Source organism: Bufo gargarizans, chromosome 6 (genome assembly GCF_014858855.1).
Source record: "Bufo gargarizans isolate SCDJY-AF-19 chromosome 6, ASM1485885v1, whole genome shotgun sequence".
NCBI classification, from domain to species: domain Eukaryota; kingdom Metazoa; phylum Chordata; class Amphibia; order Anura; family Bufonidae; genus Bufo; species Bufo gargarizans.
The window spans coordinates 66,487,784-66,501,296 of NC_058085.1; the positions used below are offsets into that span (position 1 = coordinate 66,487,784).

The 13,513-nt window shown below is 51.6% G+C and overlaps 1 protein-coding gene across 1 annotated transcript in view; it reads left to right on the plus strand.

Annotated features, from left to right (window-relative positions):
• Positions 1 to 13,189, plus strand: part of UBE2O (ubiquitin conjugating enzyme E2 O) — a 53,274-nt gene extending 40,085 nt beyond the window's left edge. Inside the window, exons 17-18 of the mRNA XM_044299715.1 lie at positions 11,255 to 11,312; positions 11,705 to 13,189. Of these exons, the coding sequence (XP_044155650.1) occupies positions 11,255 to 11,312; positions 11,705 to 12,408 (762 nt within the window). The 3' untranslated portion in view covers positions 12,409 to 13,189. The remainder of the gene's footprint in view (positions 1 to 11,254; positions 11,313 to 11,704) is intronic.
• Positions 13,190 to 13,513: the final 324 nt, after the last annotated feature.

The window sequence follows — 13,513 nt, forward strand, 5'->3', positions numbered from 1 at the left end:
GAAAATGTCCTCAATATCAGATCGATTCGGAAGGGGTCTGACACTTTGGTAAGGGTCAATCAGCTGCTGGCCCTGGAAATCTACACGGTGAACAGAGACAGTACCAATGGGTTCTGCCATGTTCCTGCAGTATTTACTCGAATGGGTACAGTAAGCTGGCACAGTGCCTTCTGGCTCTGCCTACTGTGTTTTTGATCGCTCCAACAGCTGATCAGTGTGGTGCAGGGTGTCACACCCCTTCCCCCGGATCTGATATTGAGGATGTATCTTAAGAATAGATCATCAGTATCCAGAACCCAGACAATATCTTTAATCTTAAGTAAGTAGATCCATTCTACTGGAAAATATGAGGTTAATTCAGACTTGTCTCAGCTTTTTCCCTATGAAACGAAATAGTAGTGTACAGAATGGTAAGGGTATCTGTCACGAGGCACCGATGGACAGCACAAGTTTGAGTGTTCCTGATTATGTTTGTGCAGGTGGAAGTGACCTGATCGGTTGAGACGGCTCTATTAGACTCATTAGCACAGGGTACGAAGTTCGATGGCCCCCTGAACAGGTCTGAGCCCTAACAGTCAAGCCTCTTTCACACTGGCGTCGCGTGTGAGGGCCGGACAAGATGCTGGTGCGTTGCTGGAAAATGCATGATTTTTCCACGCAAGTGCAAAGCATTTTAATGCGTTTTGCACGCACATGAGAAAAATCAGCATGTTTGGTACCCAGAACCGTTGTTGTGTAGATTTTTATTATTTTCCCTTATAACATGGTTATAAGGGAAAATAATAGCATTCTTAATACAGAATGCTAAGTAAAATGTCCATTGGAGGGGTTAAAAATAATAAACAAATTTTAACTCAACCCATCCACTTGATAGCGTAGCGCAGGCATGCTCAACCTGCGGCCATCCAGCTGTTGTAAAACTGCAACTCCCACCATGCCCTTCTGTAGGCTGTCCGGGAATGATGGGAGTTGTAGTTTTGCAACAGCTGGAGGGCCGCAGATTGAGCATGCCTGGCGTAGCGGATCTCCTTTTTCTTTCTTCAGGACCTGGCTAAAGGACCTTTTTGATGACGTCACTGCGCTCATCACATGGTCCATCACCATGGTGATGGACCATGTGATGAGCGCAGTGATGTCACCACAGGTCCTTTTCATTAAAAAAGAAAGAAGACAAGCCAGGCTGAGCGTTCAAGTGGATTAAGGTGAGTTTATTAATTATTTTTTAACCCCCTCCATCATTATTTTACTAAGCATTCTGTATTAAGAATGCTATTTTCTCATACTTTTTTTTTCCATTGGGGACACAGACCATGGGTATAGCTTAGAGGTATTAGTAGGAAGGACACTATTCAAACATAAAAGAGCTCCTCCTCCTCGGGCTATACCCCCAGGCTCCACCAGGAGGAACTCAGTCTTTGCTTAGTGTCTGGTGAAGGAGGTTGACACTTTTTTGATTTGTCTGCCTTTTTGTTATTTTCTTCTAGATGGGGACGCAGGTCGGCATAGCGCCTTCCTGGTCCCCCATGGAGTGCCCGCCGCTGTCTGTTGGACGCTGCCTGGCTGCCTCCTCTTTTCCCCCCCAAGAAGTCAAGTGGATCCGGGCTCGACCTGTTAGCTCCGGCTTCCCACCAGCCCCTGGGTCACCTGCTGTTGCCCTCCATCCAGAGCACTGTACTCAGATGTCTGAGTGGACATCCAGGACGCCTATCTGCATGTCCCGATCGCAGAATCTCACCAACAATTCCTGCGCTTCGCCATTTATGGTCGACACTATCAGTTTGTCGCCCTTCCTTTCGGGTTAGCGACCGCCCCTCAGGTCTTTACCAAGATCCTGGCACCGCTTATGGCGCTTCTTCGTACCAGGGGCATTCCTTTGCTGCTCTATCTGGACGATATCCTGATAAAGGCCCCCTCGCTTCCGCAGGCCGAGGACAACGTTTGGATCACTGTTCAGACTCTGGAACAGTTCGGCTGGTTGATCAATTTCCCAAAGTCCTCTCTCCTCCCGTCCCAGGAGCTCTCCTTCCTGGGGATGATTTTGGATACCTTGACTGCCAGAGTATTCCTGCCAGTCTCCAAGTCCTCCCAGATCCAGGGGGCAGTGTTGCACCTGCTGCGCTCCCCGCGCCTCTCCATACGGGAGTGCATGCGGGTCCTGGGTCTTATGGTAGCCTCTTTGAGGTCGTTCCATATGCCCAGTTTCACACTCGTTTGTTGCAACAGGAGATCCTTTCCCTCTGGGACAAGATCTCTCTGGGTCTGGACGATCGCATCCTTGGTGGCTGTCCCCCATGAATCTGAGGTCGGGAAGATCCTTCCTCCCGTTCTCCTGGACGATCGTCACCACCGATGCCAGCCTCCTCGCACTGTTCAGGGGGTTTCGTCGGCGGCGGAATCTCGACTTCCGATCGCCCTCAGCTCCAGAATGTTGATTTCTCGTGCATGGCATTGGGGGACACAGCACCATGGGTATATGTCCAACTACCACTAGGAGGCACTAGACACAAAAAGTGTTGGCTCCTCCCAGGTGGGCTATACCCTCTCCACAGGCACGAGGCTATTCAGTTTTAGTCTAGTGTCCGTAGGAGGCAGACCTGTTCTGCTGTTTTTTATTTTTATTCTTTTCTTTTTTCTCTCTTCCGCAGGTCTCGGTGTTCTCCACCGTTATACCTGCTGCAGGCTGGGGCTCCATCGTGTTCCACTTTAGTTGCCCCCCTGCGGGCGCGTACTTCGGTACCATCGCCGGTCACCCAGTCCCCACGGACTGCATCCGCAGTGGCTTGCCGGCATTCCCACGGTTTCCGTGTTGAGTCTGCCGAAGGGGTGACCCTGCTGCGCCCGAAGACATCGGATGGTGAGTATATCTGATGGTGAGTATACTCCCCTGTCCCTGTGTCCCTGCCCCAGGGTTAGGTTCCCTCCTGTGGCCAGGGGGATGGGATCCACCTTAGCTGGGGGTCCTGGGGAGCCTCCATCTTCCCCCTAGCCAACCCCCCCTTTTTTCTGGGGGGGGGGGTTATATTCTTGTTTCCCCTCCCTTCTCTTCCCCCTTGGTTGGTCTTTTCTCTCCTCCCTGGCCACACAGTCTTCTCCCTGGCTTCTCCGCTACTTTAGTCCCCGGCTTCTGCCGGGACTAGGCCTCATCTTCTGTGGCCCGTTCCCGGCTCCCAGGTGCTCCGTTTGCCCTGATCCACCTGTCCCTAGGTGTCGCTTCTCCCCCCCTACCCTCCTCACCTATTTTTATGATTCGGTGGGCCCTCTGTCGGCCGCGGTTCGCCCCGCCCCCCTCGCTCCATTCCCGGCCGCCTTAATAAATCGAGGCCCCGGCTTTTGGGCCTGCTAGGCCGCAATCTTCCCGGCCCCTCCTCCTTGCTTCCCGGGCTTTTCTGAGCCCCGCCCGGCCCTTGGGAGGGGCTATCTCTTCACCCTTTCCTGGGCTAACGTGTTTTTTCTGCTGAAGGGGGTGGTTAACCCCTTCCCTCCCCTCAATTGCTTCATGTCCCCTGCAGCCCTACTGACCACCTCTTTTGGGGGGACAAGCTGCTGCAGCGCCTCTTTGGGGGAACAGGGCGTCCGGGTCAGGATAGACAGCCTCTGCTGGCTGCTTTTTGAGCATCTCCTCTCCCAGCCTCTCCTCGGTCGCCACGTGTTTTCACGTGCGTCCGCTGTCTGCACCTCTCTGGGTCTAACAATGGCTGCCGTGCGGTCAGCCTGTCCCTGCTGGGTGCAGTACCTCTTCCCAGATCCTTTCCCCGAACAATCCCTTTGTGTCGGTCCCCCATGAATGGGCTCCCTCCGTGTCAATGCCATGGGAACCTTGACCGCCTCTCCCTGGCGGTGTCGCTGGCCGCTACCAATCCAAATTGCGGCCACCTCTGCCCTCCCAGGGTCCTCCCTGCAGATGGGGCACGCTCAGTTAGGGGTACCTGCACCCGGGTTCGGCTAGGGGTAGCTCACGGTACTCCCTCGGGTGGTCTCAACGGGGTACCACCCCTCCTCGGCATCCTCGGATCCCCCCCCAGGACAGGCCTGAGGCTGGTGACGAATCCTTCCTGTCACCCCATCCGTTGCCTCTGGGGACACCTCTGCGCCGATTCCCTCGGAACAGAGCATCAGGCGGTCTTCCTCCATACAGAAGCCCTCTGGGAGGTCAAGACGAATGTGGACGGAGGAACCTTTCCTACCCAGGGTTGGTATCCCCTCTAGTGGATTTTCGGATGGTGCTCCCCTGACCGCACAGGTATTCAACCGCACAGGTAAGGCAGCCGTCCCCGTGTTTAGCATACTGAGTCACCTACGCGGTGTCTCTGATACGTACGCCTTCTCCTTAACAGGGGGATTCCTGCACCACTGCCATAGGCTGTCCCTGACAAGCCTTCCTGGTTCCCCTATACCAGGGGCTATCCTCTACACATTTGAGAGTGTTTCCACAGGGTCCCCATCCTGGTGGTGGTGTTCGCCACTCTACCTCATTACAGGGGGTTCCTGTTCTGGGCAAGCGGTTAGCTCGGCTATCGCCTCCTGTAGGTTGGGGAGTTAAGAGCAATTGTACAGCTGCCTTGCCCCTTTTCATAGGTAGTGTACCTACACCTACTCCAGATGCTGAAGCCATTACTCCTGGCTGGCTCTGGGGTGTTCCATACAGCACTATTTCTCCCCTCCGGGCGAGATGTACAGGCCACTTCGATTGCCGTTGCAATTGCACCTGTCTGTTCCCAGCCACTTTGCTCCCGTCATAGGTAGAGTATCTACGCCATCTCCTGATGCTGTAGCCAATTCCCCTGGCTGGCGCTATGGTGTTCCGTGCGGCACTATTTCTCCCTTTCTGGCGAGATTTACAGGCCGCCTTTAATTGCCGTTGAAATTGCACCTGTCTATTCCCAGCCATTTTGCTCCCTTCATAGGTAGAGTACCTACGCCATCTCCGGTGCTGTGGCCGATACCCCTGGCGGGCTCTATTGTCTTCCAGGCGGCAACATTTCTCCCTACGGGCGAGATATAGAGGCCACTTTCTATTGCCATAGAGTTGCCCCTGTCCGGTTCAGTTACACCTGTCTGTTCCCTGCCACCTTGATCCCTTAACAGGTAGAGTACCTGCACCATCTCCGGATGTGGTAGCCGTTCCTCCTGTCCGGCTTTATGGTGTACCATGTGGCATTTTCTCTCCCTTACAGGACGAGATTTTGAGGCCTCCTCCAGTTGCCGTGGCCATTGCACCTACCTCATCATAGTGTGCACCAAACAGCCATCTTACTTCCTTCATAGGTAGAGTTCCTGAACCGTCTTTGATGCTGCAGCCGTTACACCTGTCTGGCTTCTATGGTGTACTATGCGGCCCTGTTTCTGTTGCCATTGCACCTACCTGATTGTAGTGTGCACCTGTCTTGTTCTTTGTGGTACCGTGCGGCCCTATGGGTTCCATTGTTAACGCAGTTGCTGTTGCACCTCTCTGGGTCTGGGGTGCACCATGCGGCCACATTGCTTCGATCTTAAATGAAGTTCCTCTTCACAGCCATATTTCTACTTTACAGGTTGTGTACCTGTACCCTCCGAATGCTGTCGCATCCCCAGATGCTGTGGCTATGTTTCAACTCTCCTTGGTCGGCAACATGCAGCCACTTTACCTTTATTTTAGGCGTGTGTTTGTAGTACCCCAAGTGCTGGGCCCTATGGTGCGATCTGTGGCCCAGACAGTTTCTTTCTTACTAGGTGTTTTCTGCCCACGGGTTCTAATCTGTGCTGCAGATGTTGGTTCCATCCGTTTGGTTCTTCCATACGTCTGCCACTCCGTTACTGTCGTCCTCATTGGTCTCCTTGTGCCGCTCAAGGCACTGTCAGCACCAGGTCACCCTTGTTCAGCATGTGCATGGTTACCATATCTGGCAGGGGTGGGTCAGCCCATCCCCCACCTTATCGGTCTAGTGCTGCTTCTGGTAGCTCCAGTATATGACTGATCTGTCTGGTCCGGCGGGTGGTCCTCATTCAACCTCCTACTCCATGGCCAGGTGGTTGTTGGCCTTTGTGCTAGAGTTGCTCTTGCTTTCTCTTTAAGGTCCTACGGTATGCTGTGCTCCGCGTTACCCCATGTTATAGGGGAGTACTCACATTGTTTCCTATTGCTGAGCGGGCCATTCCTGGTGTAGTACAAGGATCTCCACTGGATCTTCTACCTTGTTTGGACATGTAGCTGGTGAGCATCGGCCGCGGCAGCGGTTTTCGGTCATCGCTGGATGTCCGCCTCACGGTATCCTTCTGGGTCCACTGCTTTTTTTTTTTTCGTCGCTGGACGTCCTCCCTGACGGGTCAAGGACAGGACCACTGAGCGCCACACATCTGTCTGAATTTTCAGCTGATTGCTCTGGTATCGGTCAGGGCCCCGTAGTTCCTTCTGGGTCCAGGTGTTTTCGGTTTTCCCTTGTATTTTATGCTTGGTTGCACTACATGGCGGAGGGACGTTCCCCTTGGACCTTGCCGTCGTCTGTACCTATCAGGTACTTTCTCCCCCCTGCGAGTTTTCTGTATGCCGGTCGCAGCTGGTTTCTACATTTCTATGTAGGCTACCCCGGTTTTTTCATGGCGACTTCTGCATTCCTTATGCATATCGATGTCTGTCGTTTTGTGGTACCTCCGAGCTGCTGTACTTGCCCTCTCTGGGACAATGTTTACGGTTTGCTGGTCAATGTTTTTGGTGCGGCTAGTTGTCCATGGCCAATGTCCCTTCCCCTATGGCGGTTTCTTTTCGCCTTTCCTGGATATGCTGGCTTGCGTTGTCTTCCGGTGGTTCAGCTCCTGGTTCCTTGTGACCCCATCTGGGTACTCCTTTCTGGAGTCCCTGTCCCTGTTCATTTGAGGTCCTCTTGGGATTTGTCTTTTTTTCCATCCTCCCACGTCAAGTACCTGGTATTGAGTGGTTTGGTGCTACGGTTTGCAATTCCACCGTATGGTCTCCTTCGGGAGGGACCTCCTCCTGTTGTAGACCCCTTCCTCCTTAGGCTGTTTGGAGTGCTCTTCTTCTACTCCCATGTCTGTCAGTCCAGTGTGTTCCTGCCAAGGTTGCCTGGGCCTGTCTCTGGTTCCTTTTTTCCATGATACTTCACATGCCCAGAGTTTCCTCTGGTCTTGCGCTTTACAGTGCTATCTTGTTTTCGGAGGCTTGTGCCTCGTTTCCTGTTTTTGGGGACGCAGGAGCGATCGTTCTTTGTTCCTGGCTTTTACCTACAACCCCCTCCTTCTCCAAGGGTTGGCAGTTTCCTCTAGCAGCCTTGGGTTTTCGCCTTTACATGGGGCGCTTGGCTTCTTCACCTGGCCTTGCGGTGAGGGGAGTCCTTCTCCCTTCACATGTGAGCCTTGCTATGGCTTCCCTCACTCGTTTGGTTTCCAGTGCTTCCCTGTTTCTTTTCTCCCCTGGCCTTTCAGGGGATGGCCACAGGTTTATGGGTCTGAGACCATGTAGGGCGTTTGGTCGATCCAACACGCAGTGCTGTCCTAATTTTTTTCTCCAGCCCTTGGCTGCGCTTGGTGTTCCCTTTTGCCACCTTCTTGCATTTGGGATTTTCTTCCAGACATTTGTCCTGGGGTGCTGGCAGTCTTCCCTGCTTCTTCTGAGGTTTCTTCCTTGTTATGAGACCTCTTGCCCATTCCGTGTTTTTTCCTGTTGGGTCACATGGTCACATTCTCCTGCACCTGTATGCCCAGCCGGTGGCACGTCTCTTCTTTTCCCACCCTCAGGGACTGCTTTGGGACGTCCCATGGTGCTGTGTCCCCCAATGCCATGCACGTGAAAATTGGATTTTTTGTACTCACCGTAAAATCCTTTTCTCGTAGTAGGCATTGGGGGACACAGATCCCACCCTATGTTTTTACTTCCGCTTCTCCGGGCTGGTCTCTTGATCTTTCCCGGTACGGGAGTTGTTGGTTCATTGCTTTTCTTCTCTCTCCTACTGCTTTTGGTACAAACTGAATAGCCTCGTGCCTGTGGAGAGGGTATAGCCCACCTGGGAGGAGCCAACACTTTTTGTGTCTAGTGCCTCCTAGTGGTAGTTGGACATATACCCATGGTGCTGTGTCCCCCAATGCCTACTACGAGAAAAGGATTTTACGGTGAGTACAAAAAATCCAATTTTTCCACTCCCTCTCCCATTGGACCCCTCTCCTTGCGGGCCTCCCGGTGAGGATTCAGTCGGACAATGCCACGGTTGTGGCTTACATCAACCATCAAGGCGGGACCCGCAGCCGGATGGTGATGCAGGAGGTGTAGAGAATTCAGATGTGGGCGGAGTCGCACGTTTCGGTGTTGTCAGCAGTATACATTCCAGGAGTAGACAACTGGACAGCGGACTTTCTAAGCCGCAACAAGGTGGATCCAGGCAAGTGGTCTCTGCATCCAGATGTATTCGAAGAAGTCCGGATGGGGCCGTCCGGATGTGGACTTGATGGCGTCCAGGCTCAACAACAAGCTCCTGGTGTTCCTGGCTCGCGGCCGGGATCCGAAGGCGTACGGGGTGGACGCGCTGGTGTCTCCATGGCAGGTCTTCAGCCTCCTCTGTCTTCCCTCTGCTTCCTCTGCTACCGAAGGTTCTACGCAAGATTGAGGCGGAAGGGATTCCGACCGTTCTCATCGCCCCAGAGTGGCCTCGCCATGCATGGTTCTCAGACGTGGCTCGGGTGCTGGCGGACGCCCCATGGCCTCTTCCCGACAGAAAGGATCTACTGTCTCAGGGCCCGCTCTTCCATCGGAATTTACGGTCTCTTCGTTTAATGGCGTTGCTGTTGAAACCGCCATCCTGAAGAAGAGAGGGTTCTCGGATTCAGTGATTAGAACCATGATCAGTGCGAGGAAGCCAGCTTCCTCCCAGATTTACTATCGTACCTGGAAGGCCTTCCTGACTTTTTGTGAGAACTCGGGGTTCCCTCCCCTTCGTTTTTCCATCCCGATGGTGCTCTCATTTCTTCAGTCCGGGCTTGAGATGGGACTGTCGCTGAGTTCCCTGAAAGGTCAGGTTTTGGCTCTGGCCGTCTTTCTTCAGAAGTCCCTTGCTCTTAAGGGTCCTATGAGGACTTTTCTTCAGGGGGTGGCACATTCGGTTCCCCCGTATGTTCCCCCTTTGCCTCCTTGGGATCTCAATTTGGTCCTGCGCGCTCTGCAGACGGCCCCCTTCGAGCCTCTGAGAGAGGTCGCTCTGACTTTTCTCACCTGGAAAGTGGTCTTCCTTGTGGCCATAACTTCCATCAGGCGGGTGTCTGAGCTGGCCGCACTTTCCTGCCAGGAGCCTTTTTCTGGTTTTTCACCAGGATAAGGTGGTGCTCCGCCCGGTTCCCTCCTTTTTGCCCAAGGTAGTCTCTCCCTTCCACCTTAACGAGGATCTTGTCCTGCCTTCCCTTTGTCCTTCTCCGGCAAACTCCAAGGAACGCGCTCTACATTCCCTGGATGTCGTCCGGGCCCTGAGGGTGTATCTGACTGCTACCGCCTCCGTCCGCTGGTAAGGTTCCCGTGGCTTGGATTACCGCTCACTCCACTAGGGCGGTGGGAGCTTCCTGGGCAAGGCGCAATCGTGCCTCTGCGTCTCAGCTGTGTAAGGCGGCCACCTGGTCATCCTTGCATACCTTTTACGAAGTTTTATCAGTTGCATTTGCTGGCTTTGGCTGATGCTGTCTTTGCCGCAGGGTTTTGCAGGCTGTGGTTCCTGTTTGACGTTCCTCCTGGCGGTGCTGATATTTTTTTCCCACCCCATGGACTGCTTTAGGACGTCCCATGGTCTGTGTCCCCCAATGGAAAAGACGAGAAAAAGATTTTACAGGTGAGTTTTACAAAAAATCTCCTTTTCTCGTACTTTTTTTTCCAAAGTACGAGAAAAGGAGATTTTTTGTAAAACTCACGTGTAAAATCTTTTTCTCGTCTTTTCCATTGGGGGGACACAGCTCCCACTCATTCTGCCTATTGCAGGAGGGGTTTTCAGTTCAGTTCTGTTGTGGTTGGGCCTCATGGGCTTGGTCTGATGGCTTCCATTATTTTTTCTTCTCTTTCTCCTACTGCTTTTGCAACGCCTGAGTTACTCCTGGTGGAGCCTGGGGGTATAGCCTGAGGAGGAGCTCTTTTATGTTTGCATAGTGTCCCTCCTACTAATACCTCTAAGCTATACCCATGGTCTGTGTCCCCCAATGGAAAAGACGAGAAAGAGATTTTACAGGTGAGTTTCACAAAAAATCTCCTTATTTTCCCTTATAACCATGTTATAAGGGAAAATAATAATGATCAGGTCCCCATCCCGATTGTCTCTTAGCAACCGTGCGATTTTCACGCAGCCCGAAAATCACTGCTCATGTGCACAGCCCTATTGGAGTGAATGGGTCCGGATTCAGTGCGGGTGCAATGCGTTCACCTCATGCATTGCACCCGCACGGAATTCTCGCCCACGTGAAAGGGGCCTAAGGTTTTTAGGGTTGCAGACAGAAAGGAGCCCTCACTCCCTCTGCTTGTCGTGTAATCATATGATGACTTGGTGACCGTACTGATCACGTGATTGGTTTAAAAGCTGCACATAACAAGTAGAGCAGGTGCAAATGCCCTAAAAGTATACCCCCAGCGTTGTAAAGAGACTTGTGTGTATGCTTTATTTTCAGTAGTGATAAAATCTTGGTAAACCCCTTTTAAATAGAATTCAATACTTATATCAGTATCTGATCTGTGGGGGTCCGACACCTGGGACCCCCGCCGATCAGCTGTTTGAGAAGACACCATTGCTCACTGTGAACACCACAGCACTGTACATTGAATAGCAGCTGTACTTGGTATCACAGCTCAGCCCCATTCACTTGAACAGGGCCGAGCTGCACCTAGACCACGTGACCGATGAACGTGTCCGGTCTCCCAGGAGCACCACCGCCTTCTCAAACAGCTGATCGGCGGGGTTCCTGGGTGTCAGACCCCCACCTATCAGATACTATGAGCTGTGCGCTGCGATTGGCCAGCACTGCAGCAAGGGACACGCCTCCTACAAAAAATCAGTCAGAGGGAGCGCAGACACTGGAGCCTATACCGGGCGAACGGAGCGGCGCCCAGGCATACTAGTAAGTGCAGGGGGACCCCTGGGCGCCGCTCTGCCCACTGATCTAGTTAGTTTTTAGTTTATACAGTAGTGAAAGGTCCTCTTTAAGCAGATTGGGCATATTTTCACTATAAATTGCACACATTGCTTTATCTGGTTTATTTCTGAAATATAGCAAAATGTTAATACGGCCTCTAATCATTGTACAGGGAACAGAGAGATGGACAAGCAAGTCTAGTCTTCTTCAGGTTCTAATCTCCATTCAAGGTGAGTTTTCTTAAAGGGAATTTGTCATTTTAATTTTCCACATCCCTTCTTGATACTTCCTGTTCTGTAGAGATAACTTCTCAGCAGTCATCTCATTATCACAGGCAGGATTAAGGTGACTGAATACACCTATATATTGTTAATACAGGGTTCACAATAGGTGACGGCCACAGTTATTCTACTCCCTCTCCACTGGTCACAGAGCATGCCCACAACACTTTCCTGTAAAGTCAATTACTGCAATATGGCTGCCCCCATAATCGCATTTAGAAAATAAATAAATCTCGTTTTAAATACCCAAAAATATAGGTAATACATTAAAGCTTTTAGGATTTAGAGGCAGACATGATTGATTAATATACTTTTTTTTTTTTTTTTTTTTGCGCACCCAGGTCTCATCTTAGTAAATGAGCCGTACTATAACGAGGCCGGCTTTGATAGTGATCGGGGGCTGCAAGAAGGCTATGAGAATAGCCGCTGCTACAATGAGATGGCCCTTATCAGGGTGGTTCAGTCAATGACGCAGATGTTGAGAAGACCCGTGGAAGTCTTCCAGCAGGAGATCTTAGAGCACTTTCAAAGCAATGGCTGGCGCATAGCTCACAGGATAGAAACTTGGCTTGAAACCAACTCAGTGTTAGAAAAGAGTGGCGAGTTGTCGAATGGCCAGGAACACCCCTGTATAGTACCGTACAGTCCCACTGAACCTGAAAGCACGCCAGAGCCGACATTTAATTCGAAGGAGTTGGACGATTCTGGATGTGGAGCCTCTACGGTTTCTCCTGGGGAATCTTCACGTTGTTCTGACTTGGAGAATCTAGGGAAGGGCGTGGTGAGCGCTACCAGCAGCCCTGTGGAAGAGGCCCGAGGAGCAACTGGAGGGGCGCAGCCAAGCGTGAAACCAAAGAAACGCAGAAAGAGCTACCGTAGCTTTCTGCCTGACAAACATGGCTACCCCGACATTGGCTTCCCCTTGTTTCCCCTATCCAAGGGCTTCATCAAAAGCATCCAGGGTGTCCTCGGGCAATACAAGGCTGCACTCTTGGAAGCCGGCATCATGGAGCCCCGTGCAGGCAGACTAACTTTACCATTGTAGAGGTGAAGGACTCGGCGGGCAGGCTTTTTCCCCTGCCTCCTCCACACACTTCGTCACATACATTCATTCTTAACCGCCATTCTTCTCACTGCCAAGCAAGACCCAAGTAAAAGGTGTGGGGGCGTAATGTAGGACTCCAAAACTTCTGGGGTCTCCTGTACAAGTCGAGACCACATAAGATTGTATCCTTATTAATAATGGCTGAAATGTTGCTGTATGCTCTGCTGTTCTCTTCATTTTACTCTGTCCGGTTTATCTGCTCCTGGCATAACGCCTCGGGGCTGCCTTGCTGCTATGGGGCAGAGAATAGTACCGTTATTGCTCGTGGAAGATCGTTCTCCTCCGCAGCAACCCTGAACCTACACGGGTTGTGTGGACAGAAGACCTTTACCTCCTCGTCTGTTACTACACTATCATATCGAAAGTCCCGTACACTATTGAATGTGAGGTGGTATTTAGGTAAGAGACCTCTTCAGGAATAGTGTCTGAGCGAAAAAGGTAGGGCTGGAACCATCATTACTTATCACAAGCCAGTGCTTTACGGTAGGGGCCAAGACACCGACCACCAAATAGATGACCGGTAGGGTGGACTGGCCTTAGGTCTTACATAGTCTTGTAAGCTTGCCATAATAAGGCAATTTATTTGCATCCATATGTATTTTCACCCCATTCAAAGATTTTTTTTTTTAATACATATTATAGGTTTGACAACTAATCTGTCTTAAAGGGCTTCTGTCAGCAGATTTGTACCTATGACACTGGCTGACCTGTTACATGTGGACTTGGCAGCTGAGGGCATCTGTGTTGGTCCCATGTTCATATGTGCCCGCATTGCTGAGAAAAAGGATGTTTTAATATATGCAAATTAACCTCTAAGAGCAACGGGGGAGTTGCCATTACACCTAGAGGCTCTGCTCTCTCTGCAACTGTCGCACCCTCTCTGCTATGATTGACAAGACCAGGCAGAGAAAACCTCACTCTTTTCCCTGTCAATCAAAGTGCAGAGGATGCAGCAGTTGTAGAGAGCTGAACCTCTAGGTGTAACAGCAACACCCCCATTGCTCCTAGAGGCTTGGGCTACTTTCACACTAGCGTTTTCGCTTTC